The sequence below is a fragment of the Haliotis asinina genome, chromosome 8 (genome assembly GCF_037392515.1).
Source record: "Haliotis asinina isolate JCU_RB_2024 chromosome 8, JCU_Hal_asi_v2, whole genome shotgun sequence".
Lineage (NCBI taxonomy): Eukaryota > Metazoa > Mollusca > Gastropoda > Lepetellida > Haliotidae > Haliotis > Haliotis asinina.
In genome coordinates this window covers 41,760,346-41,779,322 of record NC_090287.1, presented here as the reverse complement: position 1 = coordinate 41,779,322, position 18,977 = coordinate 41,760,346, and the positions used below count along the sequence as shown (strand labels likewise).

Below are 18,977 nucleotides of genomic sequence, written 5' to 3'. Positions count from 1 at the left end.
TTTGCTTTCTCAAGTCTTTAATAGATTCAGCAGTAGAAGACATTCGAAACTAATGAATTATAAGAGGACCAAAATAATTAATATATTTAACGTTATACATATTTTTTGTGGGATCCATTGAAACACACAGGTATGTACAGCCCAACCAACTCTCTATAGGCTGGCAACTACGTGCTGTCCGGAGTCCAGGCCATAGTGTAGCTCCCCTCCCCTCGCCCACGCCCACGCCATTCTGTCTGTGGTGAAGGAGAGGCCGATGTCACCCTGGGAACTGACCACCACCACACCACCAGCGCTGCCCACTCGCTCAGTCATATAGGCCAGGCCACGATCAGCCGCTTCCTGACACGGGACGCCTGAAGGGAAAGGCAGCAAATGTTTGACGTGCAGTTGTCTGGGGAGAGCAGACACGTACGTCGTGCTCGGGCATCAGTGACGACACCTTCAGTAGTCGGGGACGTAACTACCATTATTCAAGAAAGTCCGGGCATGCACATGCTTTTTGCCATGAAAATAAGGTGCTCTCTACTTACACCGAATTTAGATGCAATGTCTTGCCACTACATTATAACGACAGTAGGTGGCAATCGATCGAACCTGGTTTACGATTCTGTCCTATTTGCAACACCTCCATAGAGGATGAGTATCATTTCACTGTTATATGTCACTTGTTCATTGAGTTCAGAATAACCTTTCTCACGGAATACTTTTGGAAAATCCCTTCTGTCCATAAATTCAAATGTCTGTTATGTACATCTCACAAGCAATTAAACAAACGTGTACAGTATTACATTTACCGTGCCTACATAAAACGAAACATGTATTTAGATACACTTTAAACTTCATTTGTTAATTTTTTCATAACTTTGTATAGTTATGTCTTGTATATATGGGTCATTGGCTTCATAACAAATACTCTCCTTTTGACTTTAACTATGAAAGTAGGGCAAGCCCTCATTACCAACTAAATATAAGGCTTTGCAACCTATCGAAAAAATGACTAGCTACGCGCCCAGTACACATGTGTAAATACCTGCCAACATTGGCACGTGGCACGTCACTAGGAGGCTAGACACATGTCAACATAGGCACGTCGTCCGTCACTAGTAGGATAGACACATGTCAGTTTAGGCACGTGGTACGTCACTGGGAGGCTTGACACACACATGTGCTCGCGGTGCGTCACTAGGATGCCAGACAGATGTCAACATAGATACGCAGTACGTCACTAGATTAGACACTTGTCAACATCTTCACGTGATATGCCAATATGAGGCTGGATACATACATGCTATCAAGGGCACGGGTTAAGTCACTGGGAGACTAGATGCATACATGCTATCAAGGGCACGGGTTAAGTCACTGGGAGACTAGATACATACATGCTATCAAGGGCACGAATTAAGTCACTGGGAGACTAGATACATACATGCTATCAAGGGCACGGCTTAAGTGACTGGGAGACTAGATACATACATGCTATCAAGGGCACGGCTTAAGTGACTGGGCAGGCCGAACAGATGACATGTTTTCATACGGTTGTGTGACAAAAGTTCAATGCGGCTATCATGTTGAAAAACAATATAGGAAGGACAACGGTGAAGCAAAACGTCATTCGCACACATTAATGTTGTGCTAGGTTATAGAATTCGCGTGTGATGGTGAATAATGCTGTAGGCGGCATAAAAGTCTATTTTTTCGTGCAAAGTCAACATGAATACTGGACACCGGTACACACTTTCTTCAGTGTTTGTTACCTTGCTCCATGAGATCAGTGACACGCTTGGCGAGGCACACTCTAATGATTCCCTCCCCGTGGCCTGTGGAGGAGACGGCACCAGACCGGTTGTCAGCGTACCCACCAGCACCTGCAGCAGATACATGTGTAGTGGCAGTCACTTTGTATAGGGAATATCGTGTATCTCCCACCCTGTCTGGACTCTAACTCACCTCCTATAGACGTGTCCCCCACCCTGCCTACACTCTTACTCACCTCGTATAGACGTGTCCCCCACCCTGCCTACACTCTTACTCACCTCGTATAGACGTGTCCCCCACCATGCCTAGACTCTCACTCACCTCGTATAGACGTGTCACCCACCATGCCTAGACTGTCACTCGTCTCGTCTAGACGTGTCACCCACCCTGTCAACACTCTCACTCACCTCGTATAGACTTGTCCCCCACCCTGCCTACACTCTTACTCACCTCGTATATACGTGTCCCCAACCCTAGACGTGTCCCCAACCCATGTCTCACTCACCTATAGACGTGTCCCCCACTCTTCCTGAATTCTCATTCACCAACTTCGACTACCCCCCCCCCCTCCCCCACGCACGCAAGCACACACACACACTCACCTACTATTGACGTGTCCCCAACTCTTCCGGGTCTCTTTGCCGTGATGCCCCCAGTAGAGGTACCGAACGCTACACAGCCAGTCTTGTCAACTGCTACCGCCCCCACTGTGTCATGGCCCTGGGGCACCTTTCTGTCACACAAAACACTAGGATGCGACAATACATAATAATAACGCACACCATTTGACACACTGTCCAGAAAAGTCAGGTATCATTTCACTTTGGCGATTTGAACACAAGCGTTATTTTACAAGCACTGTCCGACAGAATGAGATGTGTGACAACTCCTCACCTATTGTTAAAGAGGACGTTGACAGTTCTTTTGTACTTCTTAAAGTGTTCTAGCTCAGCTCTGGCAGTGTCTGTGATCAACGACTCAGCTTGTACCGTCGGAATGCCGCACTCTTCAGCGAACTTATTGGCTCCTGGGCCAACCAGCAGAACATGCTCTGTCTGAAGATGAACACAGAACTGTCAACATAGTCACACGGCACAAAGACACGTGCTCCTTCAGGTGAACATAGAACTGTCAACATATAGCCACAATGCACGATGACACGTGCCCCATGAGGTGAATACAGAACTGTCAACATGGCCAAGTGGCATGATAACATGTGTTCCTGTTTTCAGGTGAACTCATAACTTTCAACATGGTCTCAAGGTACGACCTCAAGGTACCTCATTCATCAGCGAACTTGTTGGCTCCTGGGCCAACCAGCAGAGCATGTTCTGTCTGCAGTTGAACACAGAACTGTTAATATTGTTACACGGCACTATGACACGTGCCCGTTCAGGTGAATACAGAACTGTTATCACGCCACTTGGCCATGGTGTGTTCCTGTCTTCAACTGAACACATAACTTTCAACATGGTCATATGGAACGACAGAACGGTTTCTCTCGTCAGGTGAATACAGAACTATCAGCATGGTCACAAGGTACGGCAATACGTGTTCTGACTTCAGATGAACACAGAATTGTCAACATAGTCACATGACACCGCACTGGTTCTGCTGTCAGGTGAACACAGAGCTGTCAACATGTTCACATGGCACGACAGCACGTGCTCTGTCCTCAGGTGAACACAGAACTGTCAACATGGTCACATGACACGTAAGAAGATCTGTCTTCAGGTGAATACAGTCTTGACAGCGTGGTCATATGGGTCGACACGCAGCACTGAATTATGGCGCAATGTTGATGGCTGATATTACGGTTTTCCTTAATACATTACACCAACACACATGGAGCCAAAAAGTCCAGGCATAAACACAGCTCTAAGTCAAATGTTTTTATGACGAAGTGTTACAGTTATCACCTAGAAATCCAAAACAGTGTCAGTTTATGTCTGTAAAATCACCAGTACCCTGGAATATTCCGTGTATCAGATCACTATATATTCATCACGATAGAAATACACCGACCTTCTCGAGCACTTCTCTGGCCAGGATGCAGGGGTTTTTGATGTTCTGGACACAGGCGACACCCCCTGCTTTCAGGTTGCGCCCTTCCATCACGACGGCGTCCATCTCCACCTCGCCGTCTAGGGTCAGTACCGACCCAGTGCCTGTTGGTAGAAAAAAGTATCGGTCCAAGACAATAACAACAAATAGAGATGCAGGCAAAGCAAATCTGGACATTATGATATTCAACTGTATTTGAGACACAACATCACTTCGGCTCGTTTGAACCACACTGTGTAAGTATTAATTTGACATTCTCGTAAGAGGCTGTCTAAATAGTTTCAAAGTGAAAAAGTAAACGATTGTTGTTTGGCTAGTTTCAGATATTCGCATTATCCTCCAAAAGCAAGACGAAACGATTTGATAGCTATCCTCTTGAAAACAAATCTACTCGAAGGAAGAGGAAGTTGTTAGGTAAGTTATAAGTGCAAAATGTAGAATAGTTAAACTGAAACCAATGAATACTTCGTTCATACAAAATGAAATACTCTCCTGTATTTTGAGCTCTCATTGTATCTTAAGATATTTTCACGGTTTCCTTCGTATGAACCCCAGTGTGTACAGTGTTGCTACAGTGTCCTGTGTATGAACCCCAGCCTGTATTGCTACAGTGTCCTGTGTATGAACCCCAGCGTGTTGCTACAGTGTCTTGTGTATGAACCTCAGTGTGTTGCTACAGTGTTCTGTGTATGAACCCCAGCGTGTATTGCTACAGGGTCCTGTGTATGAACCCCAGCGTGTTGCTACAGTGTCTTCTGTATGAAAACCAGCGTGTTGCTACAGTGTCCTGTGTGTGAATCCCAGCGCATATTGCTACTGGGTCCTGTGTATGAACCCCAGCCTGTATTGCTACAGTGTCCTGTGTATGAACTCCAGCGTGTATTGCTACAGGGTCCTGTGTATGAACCCCAGCGTGTATTGCTACAGGGTCCTGTGTATGAAACCCAGCGTGTATTGCTACAGGGTCCTGTGTATGAACTCCAGCGTGTATTGCTACAGGGTCCTGTGTATGAACTCCAGCGTGTATTGCTACAGGGTCCTGTGTATGAAACACAGCGTGTATTGCTACAGGGTCCTGTGTATGAAACCCAGCGTGTATTGCTACAGGGTCCTGTGTATGAACCCTAGCATGTATTGCTACAGGGTCCTGTGTATGAACCCCAGCGTGTATTGCTACAGGGCCCTGTGTATGAACCCCAGCGTGTATTGCTACAGGGTTCTGTGTATGAACCCCAGCCTGTATTGCTACAGGGTCCTGTGTATGAACTCCTGCGTGTATTGCTACAGGGTCCTGTGTGTGAACTCCAGCGTGTATTGCTACAGGGTCCTGTGTATGAACCCCAGCCTGTATTGCTACAGGGTCCTGTGTATGAAACACAGCGTGTATTGCTACAGGGTCCTGTGTATGAACTCCAGCGTGTATTGCTACAGGGTCCTGTGTATGAACCCTAGCATGTATTGCTACTGAGTCCTGTGTATGAACCCCAGCGTGTATTGCTAGTGTCTTGTGTATGAACCCCAGCGTGTTGCTACAGTGGTGTATGAACCCCAGCGTGTGTTGCTACAGGGTCCTGTGTATGAACCCCAGCATGTATTGCTACAGGGTCCTGTGTATGAAACACAGCGTGTATTGCTACAGGGTCCTGTGTATGAACTCCTGCGTGTATTGCTACAGGGTCCTGTGTATGAACTCCAGCGTGTATTGCTACAGGGTCCTGTGTATGAACCCCAGCCTGTATTGCTACAGGGTCCTGTGTATGAAACACAGCGTGTATTGCTACAGGGTCCTGTGTATGAAACACAGCGTGTATTGCTACAGGGTCCTGTGTATGAACCCCAACGTGTATTGCTACAGTGCCCTGTGTATGAACCCCAGCGTGTATTGCTAGTGTCTTGTGTATGAACCCCAGCGTGTTGCTACAGTGGTGTATGAACCCCAGCGTGTGTTGCTACAGGGTCCTGTGTATGAACCCCAGCGTGTATTGCTACAGGGTCCTGTGTATGAACCCCAGCCTGTATTGCCACAGGGTCCTGTGTATGAACCCCAACGTGTTGCTACAGTGGTGTATGAACCCCAGCGTGTATTGCTACAGGGTCCTGTGTATGAACCCCAGCGTGTATTGCTACAGGGTCCTGTGTATGAACCCCAAAGTGTTGCTACAGTGGTGTATGAACCCCAGCGTGTATTGCTACAGGGTCCTGTGTATGAACTCCTGCGTGTATTGCTACAGGGTCCTGTGTATGAACCCCAGCGTGTATTGCTACAGGGTCCTGTGTATGAACCCCAACGTGTTGCTACAGTGGTGTATGAACCCCAGCGTGTATTGCTACAGGGTCCTGTGTATGAACCCCAGCATGTATTGCTACAGGGTCCTGTGTATGAACCCCAGCGTGTATTGCTACAGGGTCCTGTGTATGAATCCCAGCGTGTTGCTACAGTGGTGTATGAACCCCAGTTTGTATTGCTACAGGGTCCTGTGTATGAACCCCAGCGTGTATTGCTTCAGGGTCCTGTGTATGAACCCCAGCGTGTATTGCTACAGGGTTCTGTGTATGAACCCCAGCGTGTATTGCTACAGGGTCCTGTGTATGAACTCCTGCGTGTATTGCTACAGGGTCCTGTGTATGAACTCCAGCATGCATGTGCATTAACATTCACAGGCGAGCATAGGGGTAAGTTTTGTATTCACGTCCAAGCGTGCCAAGCCACTATGAAACAGACCAGGCAACATGTAGTAGCTACACGCCAATTTAGTACTGCCGACATACTGGCGTTGGGTGAATTATGAAATGAAGCTTGTGTCTTCTAGCATGCATCATAGCCACGACATCTTAGATGCGGCGTTGAAAATGTTCGCTCACTCACTCACTCACTCTAACCTGCATCAAAGGCCGGGTCATCCTCCATGATGCAGATAGCTGCTACCACGGCGTCCAGGGCGGACCCTCCCCCTGCGAGGACATCGTGTCCAGCTCGGGCAGCACGCTGTACCCCGTCAACGCTGGGCCCGGCCAGGTTTTCGGGAATACTCCATGCCCCACCGTGGATAGCTATTGCAGGCAACTTAGCAGCACTCATACCTGAGTGAGCGGAGGCGAGGGTTGGGGTAGCGTCTTAGGGTTGAGGCTGGAGCATGAATCAGACTGCCACAATACACCAAATCCAGGCGTATTATAGCTATCATTTATGAGAACGTTTTTAAAGTAAATGGCCCAATGAATAACCCAAATTATCCAAGGAGCTTGTGTAACAAACAGTCAATAGAAAATGTGCAAGCATTACAAAACAGTTACGAAATGGTTATGTTAGTATTACCCTGAACGAGTGTAACTGACTGTATGAGGGAGAGTGATCCTCTTTGAAGCTCACAGACCTAATCTTTCGACAATATGCTCACTATTTTTATAGAACACGTGGTTCTGGTACTATCGACATACTGACCATCTCTACAGTAGGTCAGTAAGGTTTTTCGCAGTACCACAATTCGCCAAACACCCCTCGACTCACCTGCTGCTAGAGGATTCAGTCCAACAATGTCAGGGTTACGCAGGTCTTTTCCTGGGGAATAGTGCTGCCGCGTTTGACCTAGTTGTTCAACCTCACAGCAGATAGTCTGTATACTTGAGAGTACTGTGACCCAAGTCAGGTTGTCGCAATATATTTCATCGATGTTCACTCTTAGTGGCATAGCATTTAATTGTCTCCGTCTCCAGACCAATCTATTTTCCATTCCGGCTAGTCCTGTACGTGAAGAAACTATAGATTGTCTTCACTGAATTTCCCATCTCGCCGGCGTTCATTTCCAATACAAACAGGTTATTCTCTGTTTCTATCAAAATTATTTATTTTCAGAGACTATGTGTTACTCTAAATATGTATCCAGGTATACATGCTCACATTTGTTTGTGAGTACTCTATATACGCGTAGTTTTACTTCAGTGTAAACTGGATGAGATGCGTATAACATACTAAACATGTACCTGGCAACATAGACTGATAGACTACTCTTTTTTAAGTGGCGACGACGTTTCCGATTTCGTTTTCGATTTAATCCACACACGAGTCTGTGAGTAAGTCGGGTTTTGAGCCGCAATGTTCAAGCAATGTCAGTGCGGGGGGCACCAGAAATGGGCTTCACGCATGGTGTTAATGTACTAATTCCTATCCGGCTGTTCAACGTTCACGAACCCATCATCAACTAGTTTAAAAACGTTGTATCCGGATATCTGTGAAAAGAAGCGGGCGTCCGATAGGTGGGATAGAGTCGTCTCGGTCACATTCACTGATGGTAAAAAACAAACTTTCGAATTCTCAAGTCTATACCTTTGAGACACCAGATAACACTTGACAAATGCATGTACATATAGTAGTCAGTGAGTATGGTATACTCCTGACAACAAATAAGACAATGTAACGATGTTCAAATAAACCGAAACATAAATAATGAAATAAACTACTCATGTGACATTGCGTATTAGTTGCAGTACATGTAACCAGATAAAATGTATCAGCGGCATATACAGTGTTCCCAGAAATTATTGAGAAAATCTTTGTTTCTTTTTTCTAATGATGCTAAGATTGGAAAAAAGGGCTTTCACTATGCACTAAGCATACTAAATAAGGGAGACAACTCTTGAAGGCTTAGAAGGCAGCTCATTACGTCAAGAGTTATCTCCCTTGTATGAGCAGACGGCTTCCTGTGTTGACATGGCAGAATTTACAGCAAGAGAGAAAAGAAAGCTCATTCTAGATGATTTTGAAAGGGGTGAGGCTGATGCTAAAGTGTTAGCTTGTAGACATGGTATTCCTCTGTCTACAGTATACAGAACTTTGAAGAATATTCAAACAGGAACCGGGATAGAGCACAAAGGAGGGGCAGGTCGGCCTAGGAATTTCAGTGTTGTGGATCGCCGAAGACTTGGGCAGATTGTGAGTAGGGGCAAATTGAAAAGTGTTGAGAACATCAGAAATGAAATGATTAGCAGAGGAAGTCCTCAGGTATGCAATGAAACAGTTAGGCAGGAATTACAGGGACTTGATTGGGTGAAAAAACGTGGAATTCCCTCGCCGTTGATGAAAGATGCACAAAAGGAAAAACGTTTAAACTGGTGTCGGGCTCATGAAAATCAAGATTGGGATAATGTTTTCTTTTCGGATGAAAGTTCTGTTTGGCTTTTCCCTAATTGTGTGAAAATTTGGACCAAAGATACTGTCAAACCTATCTACCAGCGACCAAAACATAGCCCGAAGTTTCACATGTGAGGTGGCATATCGGCTCGCGCAGTGACGCCATTGTGTGTTTTCACGGTAAACTTGACAAAAGAAAGATACGTTGACATTCTAAATGGTCACCTTCTTCCGACAGCACAAACATTGTATGAAGATGATTGGATTTTCCAGCATGATAATGACCCAAAACACACTGCGCGCTACAAAAAACAGTGGTTGTCGGGCGAAAATGTTCAAGTTTTAGACTGGCCCAGTTACAGCCCAGACCTAAACCCAATTGAGAATGTGTGGGGAGTCATGTAGGACAGAATAAACCAAAAGGGACTGAGAAATATTGAAGATATGAAGGGCGAGGTGGTCCAATATTGGGATACCCTGTCACACGATTACCTACAAACTTTGATGGGTAGTGTGCCTAGGAGTATTCAGGCATGCATTGCTGAGCGAGGAGGTCTAACAAAGTACTAAAACAAGACTGAGACTGTAAAAGGATGATGTTTTAACATCTTTATGTAAGTAAAACGCCAGAAGTTAATAAACGTAATGAGTTACATGACGCAACATGATTCTCAATAATTTCTGGGAATACTATATGTTGCCCGTATACACCGTACATTTCAGAAAGTGAAAACGGTTATGACAGTTTACATACGATAGGGGTATAACAGGCTAGTAACTTAGGTAATACTGGGTAGGTATACCCTTAAATGACTTAGACTAGGTGGTATGCATACATACAATGCTGGCAGTCGAACCCTTTTCGTGTCAGCTACAACAGGCCGGTGTTGACACAAACCCATGTCCAGAACATCTAGTCTACTTGTCAACTGAAGCACGTGCTTTGGAATATTTTTAACAGTAAAATCCAGACACTGCAACATTGACATTCAATGGTTGGTACTACATGAGGTGCATGGAATAATGAAGCTTGAACAATGTTTTTGAACTGCTGCTGAATTTGCAATACAATAACACAGTTCGCCTTGTTACAGTAGTCATTGTTTCAGTATGGGGGACATAAAATCCTCTGATATTCCTGATATGTAAGTGTCATGGTCCATGCCATGGGGTAGTCTAATGGTTAAAGCGTTCGCTCTTCACGCTGAAGACCAAGGTTCAATTAGCCATATGGATACATGTCTGAAGTCCATTTCTGGTGTAACCCGTAGTGATATTGCTGGTATAGTGCTAAAAGCGGCGTAAAAAAACTAACCTCATTTATTACCTTTCTGGAGAGAATGCGCACGATTTAACTCACGTTTTCTCGAAAGTCTTACGTTCTTGTCGTCTGTTCATATGATATATTTAATATCCGACGTGGTAGCAACCTGTTCACCTGTTAAAAACGTTTTCGTAACTCTTGATTTTTTGGCAGATTGTCCAGAAACAATGTAAAGACTTCTCGTGTATTTCACGGGATACTTGCCACCTTACTAACAGTACAAATCAGGCTGTAAATGTTATACGATACCAGTTTAGGTGGCTTATGTTAAATACTTTGATCTCAGGTACAGAGTAACCTGTTGGCTTGCGATTCCTGTTGAGATGTGGAATGATCTGAAACAAAACTCAGTATTGTAATTTAGTTCTACCTCTAGTCAGTGTCCAACCTGAGTCTGGAGTGCACTGGGTGTGAATGATCTAGTATTCTCTAGGGCATCATATAGTTAGACACTGTAGTTAGTTTTAGACTAGTGAAAATGCGGAAGAGCCATTTTATTGCTATCACATTTTAACTATTATGCAAATAACTATTTGAAACTGTGAACTAGTTGCCTTTCTTACAGGTGTTTACTCCTCTATCATCTAGACATCCAGCAATGACAACAACAATGCATTATGCTAAATAGTGCTATTCCAAAATGGGTTTATTGTTTTTCACGGCACATACATTTTCTTATGGAAAATTAAGATATTCATGTCGACACTGGATTACATTAACAGAGTCTATTCTCCTGTAATCTTGGCATCAAGCATATATGTCCCTTTCAATCCCCGTTTTTGGGGTATCACATGAACAAATACAAAACGTCTCGCTATCTTATAAAAAACAGGTTCATCTCAACCACAAGCTTTCGTCCTATTTACAATATCTGTGTGACGCAACACACCAAGTTACAGTGTGAGTGAGCACCCGAAAACATACACTGACGATAAAGAACGGTGTGTCGATGTTGCGTTCTGGCAAGTTCTCTTCAAGTCCACTAAACATATTCATTCTCTAGTAAGACGCAAGTTATCATCCCAAACTGTGTTCCACAAGAGATATCGCTTGTGTGAGATCAGACGATATCTCCTAGGAAATATTGCTTTGGCAATAGATTTTGCACAATGCAACAACAATGCTATGACGCCATGAACTTGATGACGTCACAATGCTGACATCGTTGCACTAAAAATCTAATTCCAGTGTTCTGTACAGAGATGTACATTTTTTCACTGAAAACTAGTGAAGAATGATTTTGGATGATAAATAGAATCTCACCCTCGTGCCTACTGATATCAATTATATCAACACTCGTTGATAAAGGTAAAAATATTATCGACAAGCCTCGGATATTTGTTACTTTATGAACGTGTTTATATATTTGATATCAGTAGACACTTGGGGGAGATTTTCTATTTATTACCCACGTGGTACTTCGTAAATGTGTTTCATAACAAAGTATGTGTCATAACACCTTCGAGTGATTTGATTGGCTAATGCGTGAACTTTGACATTACTGGCAATACACTCATTCCATTCATGATCTGCATTCAAGTTTTCACACCTGAGAGCATGTAAAACGAAAACACTTCTATGGAATTAGATAAAATTTATTTCATTTAGTGTGGTTACTAGCATTATTTTCAATTCTATGATAACTCATGTTTCTGTAATAAAAACGAAAATAAAACAATCTATAAAAAAACGTAAACAAATAAGTATAGTAGGTCTCTCATGAGTGTAAACAAACATGGCGTCGTAAGTAAAAGTTATTGATTTCGTAAAATTGACGGACAATTCGTTGGAAGAGTTGTGAATGTTATCAAGAGATTGAATACCTTCTGCGCGTATGTTGTCAGGACTGCACAGTAACACACATCAAAAGACGAGCAGCGCTCTTGTATCTCCACCAGTGCCAGCCGCATCCATTCGCATCTTCCCGCACAAACATATTGTCACGGCCATGTCTCCCGTAGTTTCTTACGTAGGGGTCAAAAGCACTTCCCAGAATCTGAACACAATAGGCTTGAAATCGTCTTCGTTCGAGGTTGTAGGCTGTGTTTTCAGACCTAATATTTTCGGTGGTCTTAAACATCGAATCTCGACAAGTGGGAATTCCAAGCCGAGATGAGAAGGCGTCACTGGCATCCGGCGCAAAGCGTCGCCGAATTATTTACAGTAACTCGTCCTCCGATGAAGAACATTAAGCTCAACTATTTGAGACATACCGTTCCCTGTTATTCACATTCGTCTTTGCTGTTGAGTTTGCCGCTCCTAATTAAATGCTCCCTAGAATCTTCTTCTTAGGGAACACTTCTCAACATGACGACTAGCCCGACAGTGACGGCCGACAGACGTTCAGGCAAGATTTAGGTCACGTAGTCAAGTTCGAAATATTTACACTTCACAAGTGTTTTGATGAATTACATTATTGCTTTTGAAAACAAATCCTCAAGTGAAAAGACTTAAATTTTCATTACGACTTGATTCGGTCTTAATTGGTTTATTTTCTTGTGATTTGGCGCCGTATAGGAAATACATTGCCTCTACGCAGCATACGTTTTCCTGGAGTGAAGCGGTTGACATTCCAATCACCAATGTGATGTATTAATCCGCGTTACATGGTTCTATATAGGAAAGCAAAACATTGCTATATTTTATCGACATTTTCACTTTTTAGAACGTGGGTAATAAATAGGATACAAAACTCGTTCCCCTTTCATATCAAGTATATTTCACTCGGGACATAAACTTGATATGAAAGGGGAAGCCCGTTTAATATCCTATAAATATTCCTTGTTGATTTCTCCAGACACAGGTTTTGAAAGTATCCCCTAGAAAACATAAAGGCTTCTAGATCTTTATTTTTTGAACGAGGGGATATTGCTGCTGAATGTTTATTCGTCTGTCAAGTCACACGGGTGGACCTCCATTACATACTAGTACAATAGGGTCCATGGTACAATCTGGATTATCTGTATATCTAACACCTGTATCTGCATGAAAGATTGTTGCAGCTGACGCCAGACTCCACCAAATAATATATGGTCTGTTGAAACTTAGATGGGTTGTTCACTTCCTTGATTGATTTTGTCAAGCCCACACTTGTGAACTGATCTCAGTTCAGTCTAATGTCGCCTGCACTTTGTACAACAGCCTGCCCCAACTATTGTGTAATTATTTCATATGGACAGTCTTTAGTTTGTATTCCACAAGTTTGTATGCATTGAAGCACCGAATAGCTGCCTGTTGAAGGACGGGCCATTTTGAACAGCTTGCATGGTAACTGCATTTAAGTTATCCGCCCTGGACTTGTGCAACCCTGATAAATACTTCCTGCAACGCTTTGGATTTCACTAACAGGCTCCATCTCTCTATTATCGTGACAAAAACAATTTATGAAAATGATTTAGGTATATATACTATAAAGTCACTCTAGAATATGAACATTTCAAAACGGTTTTATTATATGTAAAGGCAAAAACTTTTCCGTAGGTAAAAATAAAATATTCAAACACAGTCTGAACATGCATACTTTACACAGTGACATTAACTTACCATCATAAGATATCGAGTCTTACGGATCCAGCACACTCTGGACATAACATGATAATGGTGAAAGTGTAAACATAAGACACCCAGTTGATGCAGCACTGGCTGAAACACATTCAGTCAAGTTCTTCCCGACATACAGATCTACCGTAAGTTGTCAAAATGTAATTGATTCATCTAGACATTCCGTCTACGTCAGTGTCACAACTTGCAGGAATTGAGTCAAAATCTCCACGCATTACTTAAAAAATGTTCCCAACATCCTCGTATTAAGAGTTTTTAGATGCCTAATGCGCCACTCACACGGGCCCGCAACACTGAACTCCTAGTTGATTTCTTCACACTTAAGTTTTGAGAATATCTCAAAGACAAGATGACAGGCCTCTAGATCGGTTGACTTGTGTGAGGGGATATTGCTGCTGAATATTCATGCATCTGTCAAGTCATCAGGTGAACATGTTCGTCTCGTATCACACGACACATAAACCTCCTCTTTACAGACAATAGGATATGGACTATATGTATACCTAACACGTGTATCTGTATCTGAAACCAGACGCCACACCAAACAAAATATATAATATATGTCCACTTTGTCTTCAGCCGTGAACAACTCAGGACGACGTTGCCGCTCTCAGTTCACTCCGTGTTGCCTGCAGTTTGTTCAGCAGCCTGTCCCTTTTATTCTGCAAGTATTTCACACGAAGAGTTTTTAGTTTGTATCCCACAAACACACCAGTGGCAAATGCAATGAGGCACAAAATACTTGTTTGGTGAGGGATCGCCATTTTGAATAGCTTGCATGGCAAGTCTGGGGGAGTTACCCGCCCTTGGCTGGTTGATCAATGCTGCGACTTAGAGGAGAGGTAGAAGGGAGAGCTACACCAATGTAACTATGCAGGGTAGAGGCATTGTGGAATCCGGTAGTTTGTTGACAAGATATAATGACGACAATGAATTTTGTTCTGCACGGGTGTTCTTTGTTTACAAAGCAATATTTAAACTTTTCAAATGTACAGATGCTCTGTACATTGTCATAAAGTCATTTAAAAATGTTGGCGTAAAGAATTTAGAGACCGTAAAAGTACATGCAGTTTCGATTATGCCTTCTGTGCTTGCGAAACATCTGATGTTACGAAATATGCATCACGTGTTGGTATAACGAGATTATCAGCCACTACAGATATCGGTTGAACAATAGCTCTGTATCACTTTGTATCGGGGTTCAGGGTACAACGTACATCGGCAGCGGCAGTGCATTGTGTCATGAACTGTAGGAGCAAAAACACAACAGCTTCAAGATGAGACAGTTTGTGAGAATGAACGCAGCCTTTTCTGGGTCGAGTGTGATGGTCGTCGCCGCTCTGTCCTTACTGGTCGGGGCCTATCTCGGCTACAGACTCCGTGACAAGATGGACAAGAAACAGGGAAAGGACTGATACTGACATCAGGTGATACTTTACATGGATTTCATAGACTCAATATATCTCCACCCACTAAAGTAGATGCATTCATATCGTAGTGGGTGGCGTCACTTCGAGATACCGTGATTTGCTTAAACAAAACACTTACTTCGTTCGTGAACTGTTCTTTTTCTCTTTAAATTCTCATATCGACATGTCACAAGACACGCTGCCTACCAGCAATGAAATATTTATTACCTTTGCTGACATCCCCAGGAATATATTTAGTGTGTCAGATTTGTATGATATCAGTAATTATAACACTCTCCCACCCGTAGGCAGCTGCAAATGTATGGTGACGGTAATAGTCCGTCTATATGACGACCATATCCACGTATATTGCCTGCCCGCGGCGCTACATACATTACCATCCCTGGTCATAGGATACCAAGGTACTGCAAAATACACTTTAACTCCATGGGGATCATACAGCCATGCTGCCTGTTTAGCACACAGAACTAAACAGCCATATTGCCAGTCCAGTCTCACGGGTACCCATTTCACAACTGTTTGAACTTAGAGAATGTGGATCTAAGGATCTTGGCCAAGGCATAGAGGCATGTTTTGCGTAGAAACAGCTTTAGGAAAGACCCAGTCCTATTTTATATAGTAATGGGTTGGGTCAATACACCTATATATCTTTCAAATGGTGTTTCTAATCCGTATGGGTCAAGGATACTACGCTTGTGTTCCCACCTCGGTGCTTTGCTCGTTTGATAAGATGTGGTCAGTGTTATTACCGCCTTCATTGTAGTGTCGTAGTCAGAGTTCCTCGTTCTCAAATTCTATGTAGAAAACTGCCTGTTTTATTGCAGGGTACACGTCATCCTGGGAGGACATGGACCTTCTAATGCATGTTGAGGACGCATGTTCAGTACCCTCACGAGGAAGTCAGTTCAGCGCCATAGTCAAAACACAATACCTTGATTCTCCACTTTACGTTGAATAAACGATTTCCCACTTTTTAAAGTATGCCATTATTGTGATGTCAAGAATTCACACAATTTGGGAATTACAAATTCGGAGTAACGATTAATTAGTTCATTAACTGTGCACTCATATGTAAGTACTATAAGCAGCGCAAAGAATAACACTGAATCTAAGTTTACCTATATTGGTAGTATAGCGTGCTTTGCAGCGTAACACATACTTTGGAACAACCACCGTTCTAGTTATTTTTCAATTCCTTTTCGTTATATTGCGCTTAAACATGCCCACTGTCGAAAGACAGACGGTGCAGTTACAGTATTTGGTACATGTCCCAAACCTCTGAACACTCGGAGACAAAAACTAAAACCTATATCAGCAGGCTTATTTGCACGTGAGAAAACTTGAAAAAGTAAATATCGTCAACTTCAAAGATTACCTATTCATTACGTAAAATGAAATTCTGGGATTACAAAACTAAACTATTTATAGCCATTATCAGTCCGATGCCTGTTGGAATAGGTCCACAGCAAGCTGTGACTGAGGAAAAGTGTGAGTGAATGAGTTTAGTTTTACGCCGCTTTCAGTAATATTCCACCATTATCACGGCGGGGGACACCAGACAAACAGAAAAAAATAACAATTTGATCATTGGAACTCAAATGTTGCAATACTTAAAGACTTTTCCTGTCCATCCAAATATATTGTTTGTTTCTATTTCGGATAGAAATAGACAATATGTTAAAACAATGTCTCATACATCTCTCATGTAAGTCAATATTGTACCTAGAAAAAAATGTGACGTACATTTCAAATCAAGTTGCTGTCTCCCGTTACTTTGTTTTCGCCAAATACTACAATGACAGCAATGAGGGGGCTTCAAAGGCAGCAGACAATTGTTACTTCTAACTTTAACATATTAAGAACTTATCTGTCTTTTTACCAAATACTCTAGGTTTTCAGGTGGTAAAACGTTGTGTGTAACAAGTGCATACTGAAGAGGGACCACCATTGTTACGTCACAGCTTCAGGTGGTAAATTTCACTTAGAATTTTTAATCTTCCCTGCAACCACGCTTAGGTCTCCATGACTCAATTTAAACATACGTGCCACATGGTACTGGTTCATGAACCATGCACAAGAGCTCTATGCAGCAGCATCCGATGACATCTAGACGTGACGGCCATTACAGAAGATGGTGTCTAGATGGCATAATGGAGATGGTGACGGTGTCATCGCTGCTGTCGATGTGTGGTTTTAGGATCAGCAAGGGACTTCTGAGCAAACGCGAGGGAATCTGTTCTCATGAACTCGAAAAGGCCGCCATTTAGATATTCACGTCTGTGCAGCTGAATTTCCAAGACCAACCACAGCGTGAACCTTAATGGTTCCTTTGATTGTGACCCATGGCTACCAAATCTTAATGTAGAAAATATACACTTCAGCGATATGCTGTACAACGTATCAAGCATTCGATACTAATATTCTGAAGACATTACGTTTAAAATTTTAAGTATAGATGAGAGAAAAGAAGCATTACTGGGTACCAGGTGCTTACCATTAGGTTACATGATTAAATACTGTTCCAAACACGTACATTGTTGAATGGTGTATGCATCAAAATTGTGTCGTTTTTACCTTATAAATGCATTTCTGACAAACTGAGCAACTGTTTACACAAAACTAGGAGCTGCATTTCTAAATTGTATGGAAGTAACGTAACGTACATTTCACTAAGGTTTGCGACTGAACATTTGCCTGACATTGAACCCATTTGGTTTATCCATCAATTCCAGATATATCTGAATGATTAGACATACAATCATTACTTGCAGATTGCAAAAGCAATAATTCTAAGTAACCATGTCAGTGGCCCGTGTTTGAATCCCGGTGGAGACACCATAATGCGTGACCTGGGTCTAATACTGCGTTGTGTCTGTTCCAAGGTACTTTGTTTAAATTGTACTCAGTCCATCCTGCTGTTTAAAATGGGTACCTGGGAAATTAAGCGGATGTATGGATCTATACGGTCCCGCTTAACGTTTAGCCAGGTGAGTCAACAGTCTGTCGTCATACCTGGCTGGGCTACCTAATTAACATCTTGTAGTCTGCATGAACTATTGTTTTACGCAGCTATTCGTTTTACGAGTAAATATATACGTTTCTGGAAATCCCGGCCACAGAATGCCCAATTTGACCGGTGCGGGTTGTTTCGACATATATGCATTTTGCAACTGTGTAAATGTTCAGGATATAGAGTACAACAACCTAAACCCAGTTTTTATTTTGTATTTCTGACACTACTTTAGTCTGGTATACTTGTGAACCTGAATGTTTTGGTACTGTGTAAGTTTCACACACTTCATTAAGATCTTTATTTACCACACACAACATCATGCAAAATAAGTTGACGTCATTACATATGACAGTGAGACATCATTTTGACCTGCCTGTGCGGAAGGATTTCAGTGAAAACAAGCATGTCCGAACTGCGCTCTCGAGCACATGTCGAGTCGGGGCATGCGAGCGTGACATATCCGGGAGCAATCGTTATTCAGTTTTGTGGCTCGCCGGTATTTTTAGACAAATACATGATATATTAAACAAGTATGATACAAACAGTGTTTGTCATATTTGTTTTTACTGCCAACAGTATAAAATCATACTCACAATTTGCTATGAACTCACACACAAGACAATAAAGAAATGAATACGAGGATATAGCGGTAAAATACAAGGATTTCCCCCCACAGTCTGTTTACATCTCCTTGGTTAC

At 42.7% G+C, this 18,977-nt stretch overlaps 1 protein-coding gene across 1 annotated transcript; it reads right to left on the bottom strand.

Annotated features, from left to right (window-relative positions):
* On the bottom strand, window positions 1–7,466 carry LOC137294541 (isoaspartyl peptidase/L-asparaginase-like). The gene is made up of 7 exons (XM_067825580.1): window positions 7,331–7,466; window positions 6,703–6,949; window positions 3,784–3,926; window positions 2,653–2,813; window positions 2,361–2,491; window positions 1,758–1,868; window positions 1–356 (listed from the first exon to the last, which is right to left on the bottom strand). The coding sequence occupies exons 2-7, from the start codon at window positions 6,899–6,901 to the stop codon at window positions 154–156; spliced, it is 948 nt and encodes a 315-aa protein (XP_067681681.1). The 5' UTR covers window positions 6,902–6,949; window positions 7,331–7,466; the 3' UTR covers window positions 1–153.
* Window positions 7,467–18,977: the final 11,511 nt, after the last annotated feature.

Coding starts and splice junctions, on each gene's coding strand:
- LOC137294541 (XM_067825580.1), bottom strand. CDS start 6,901: ATGAGTGCTGCTAAGTTGCCTGCAATAGCTATCCACGGTGGGGCATGG. Junction 3,927..6,702: donor TGACCCGGCCTTTGATGCAG/GTTAGAGTGAGT, acceptor TTCTACCAACAG/GCACTGGGTCGGTACTGACC. Junction 1,869..2,360: donor TGGGGACACGTCAATAGTAG/GTGAGTGTGTGT, acceptor TATCTGCTGCAG/GTGCTGGTGGGTACGCTGAC.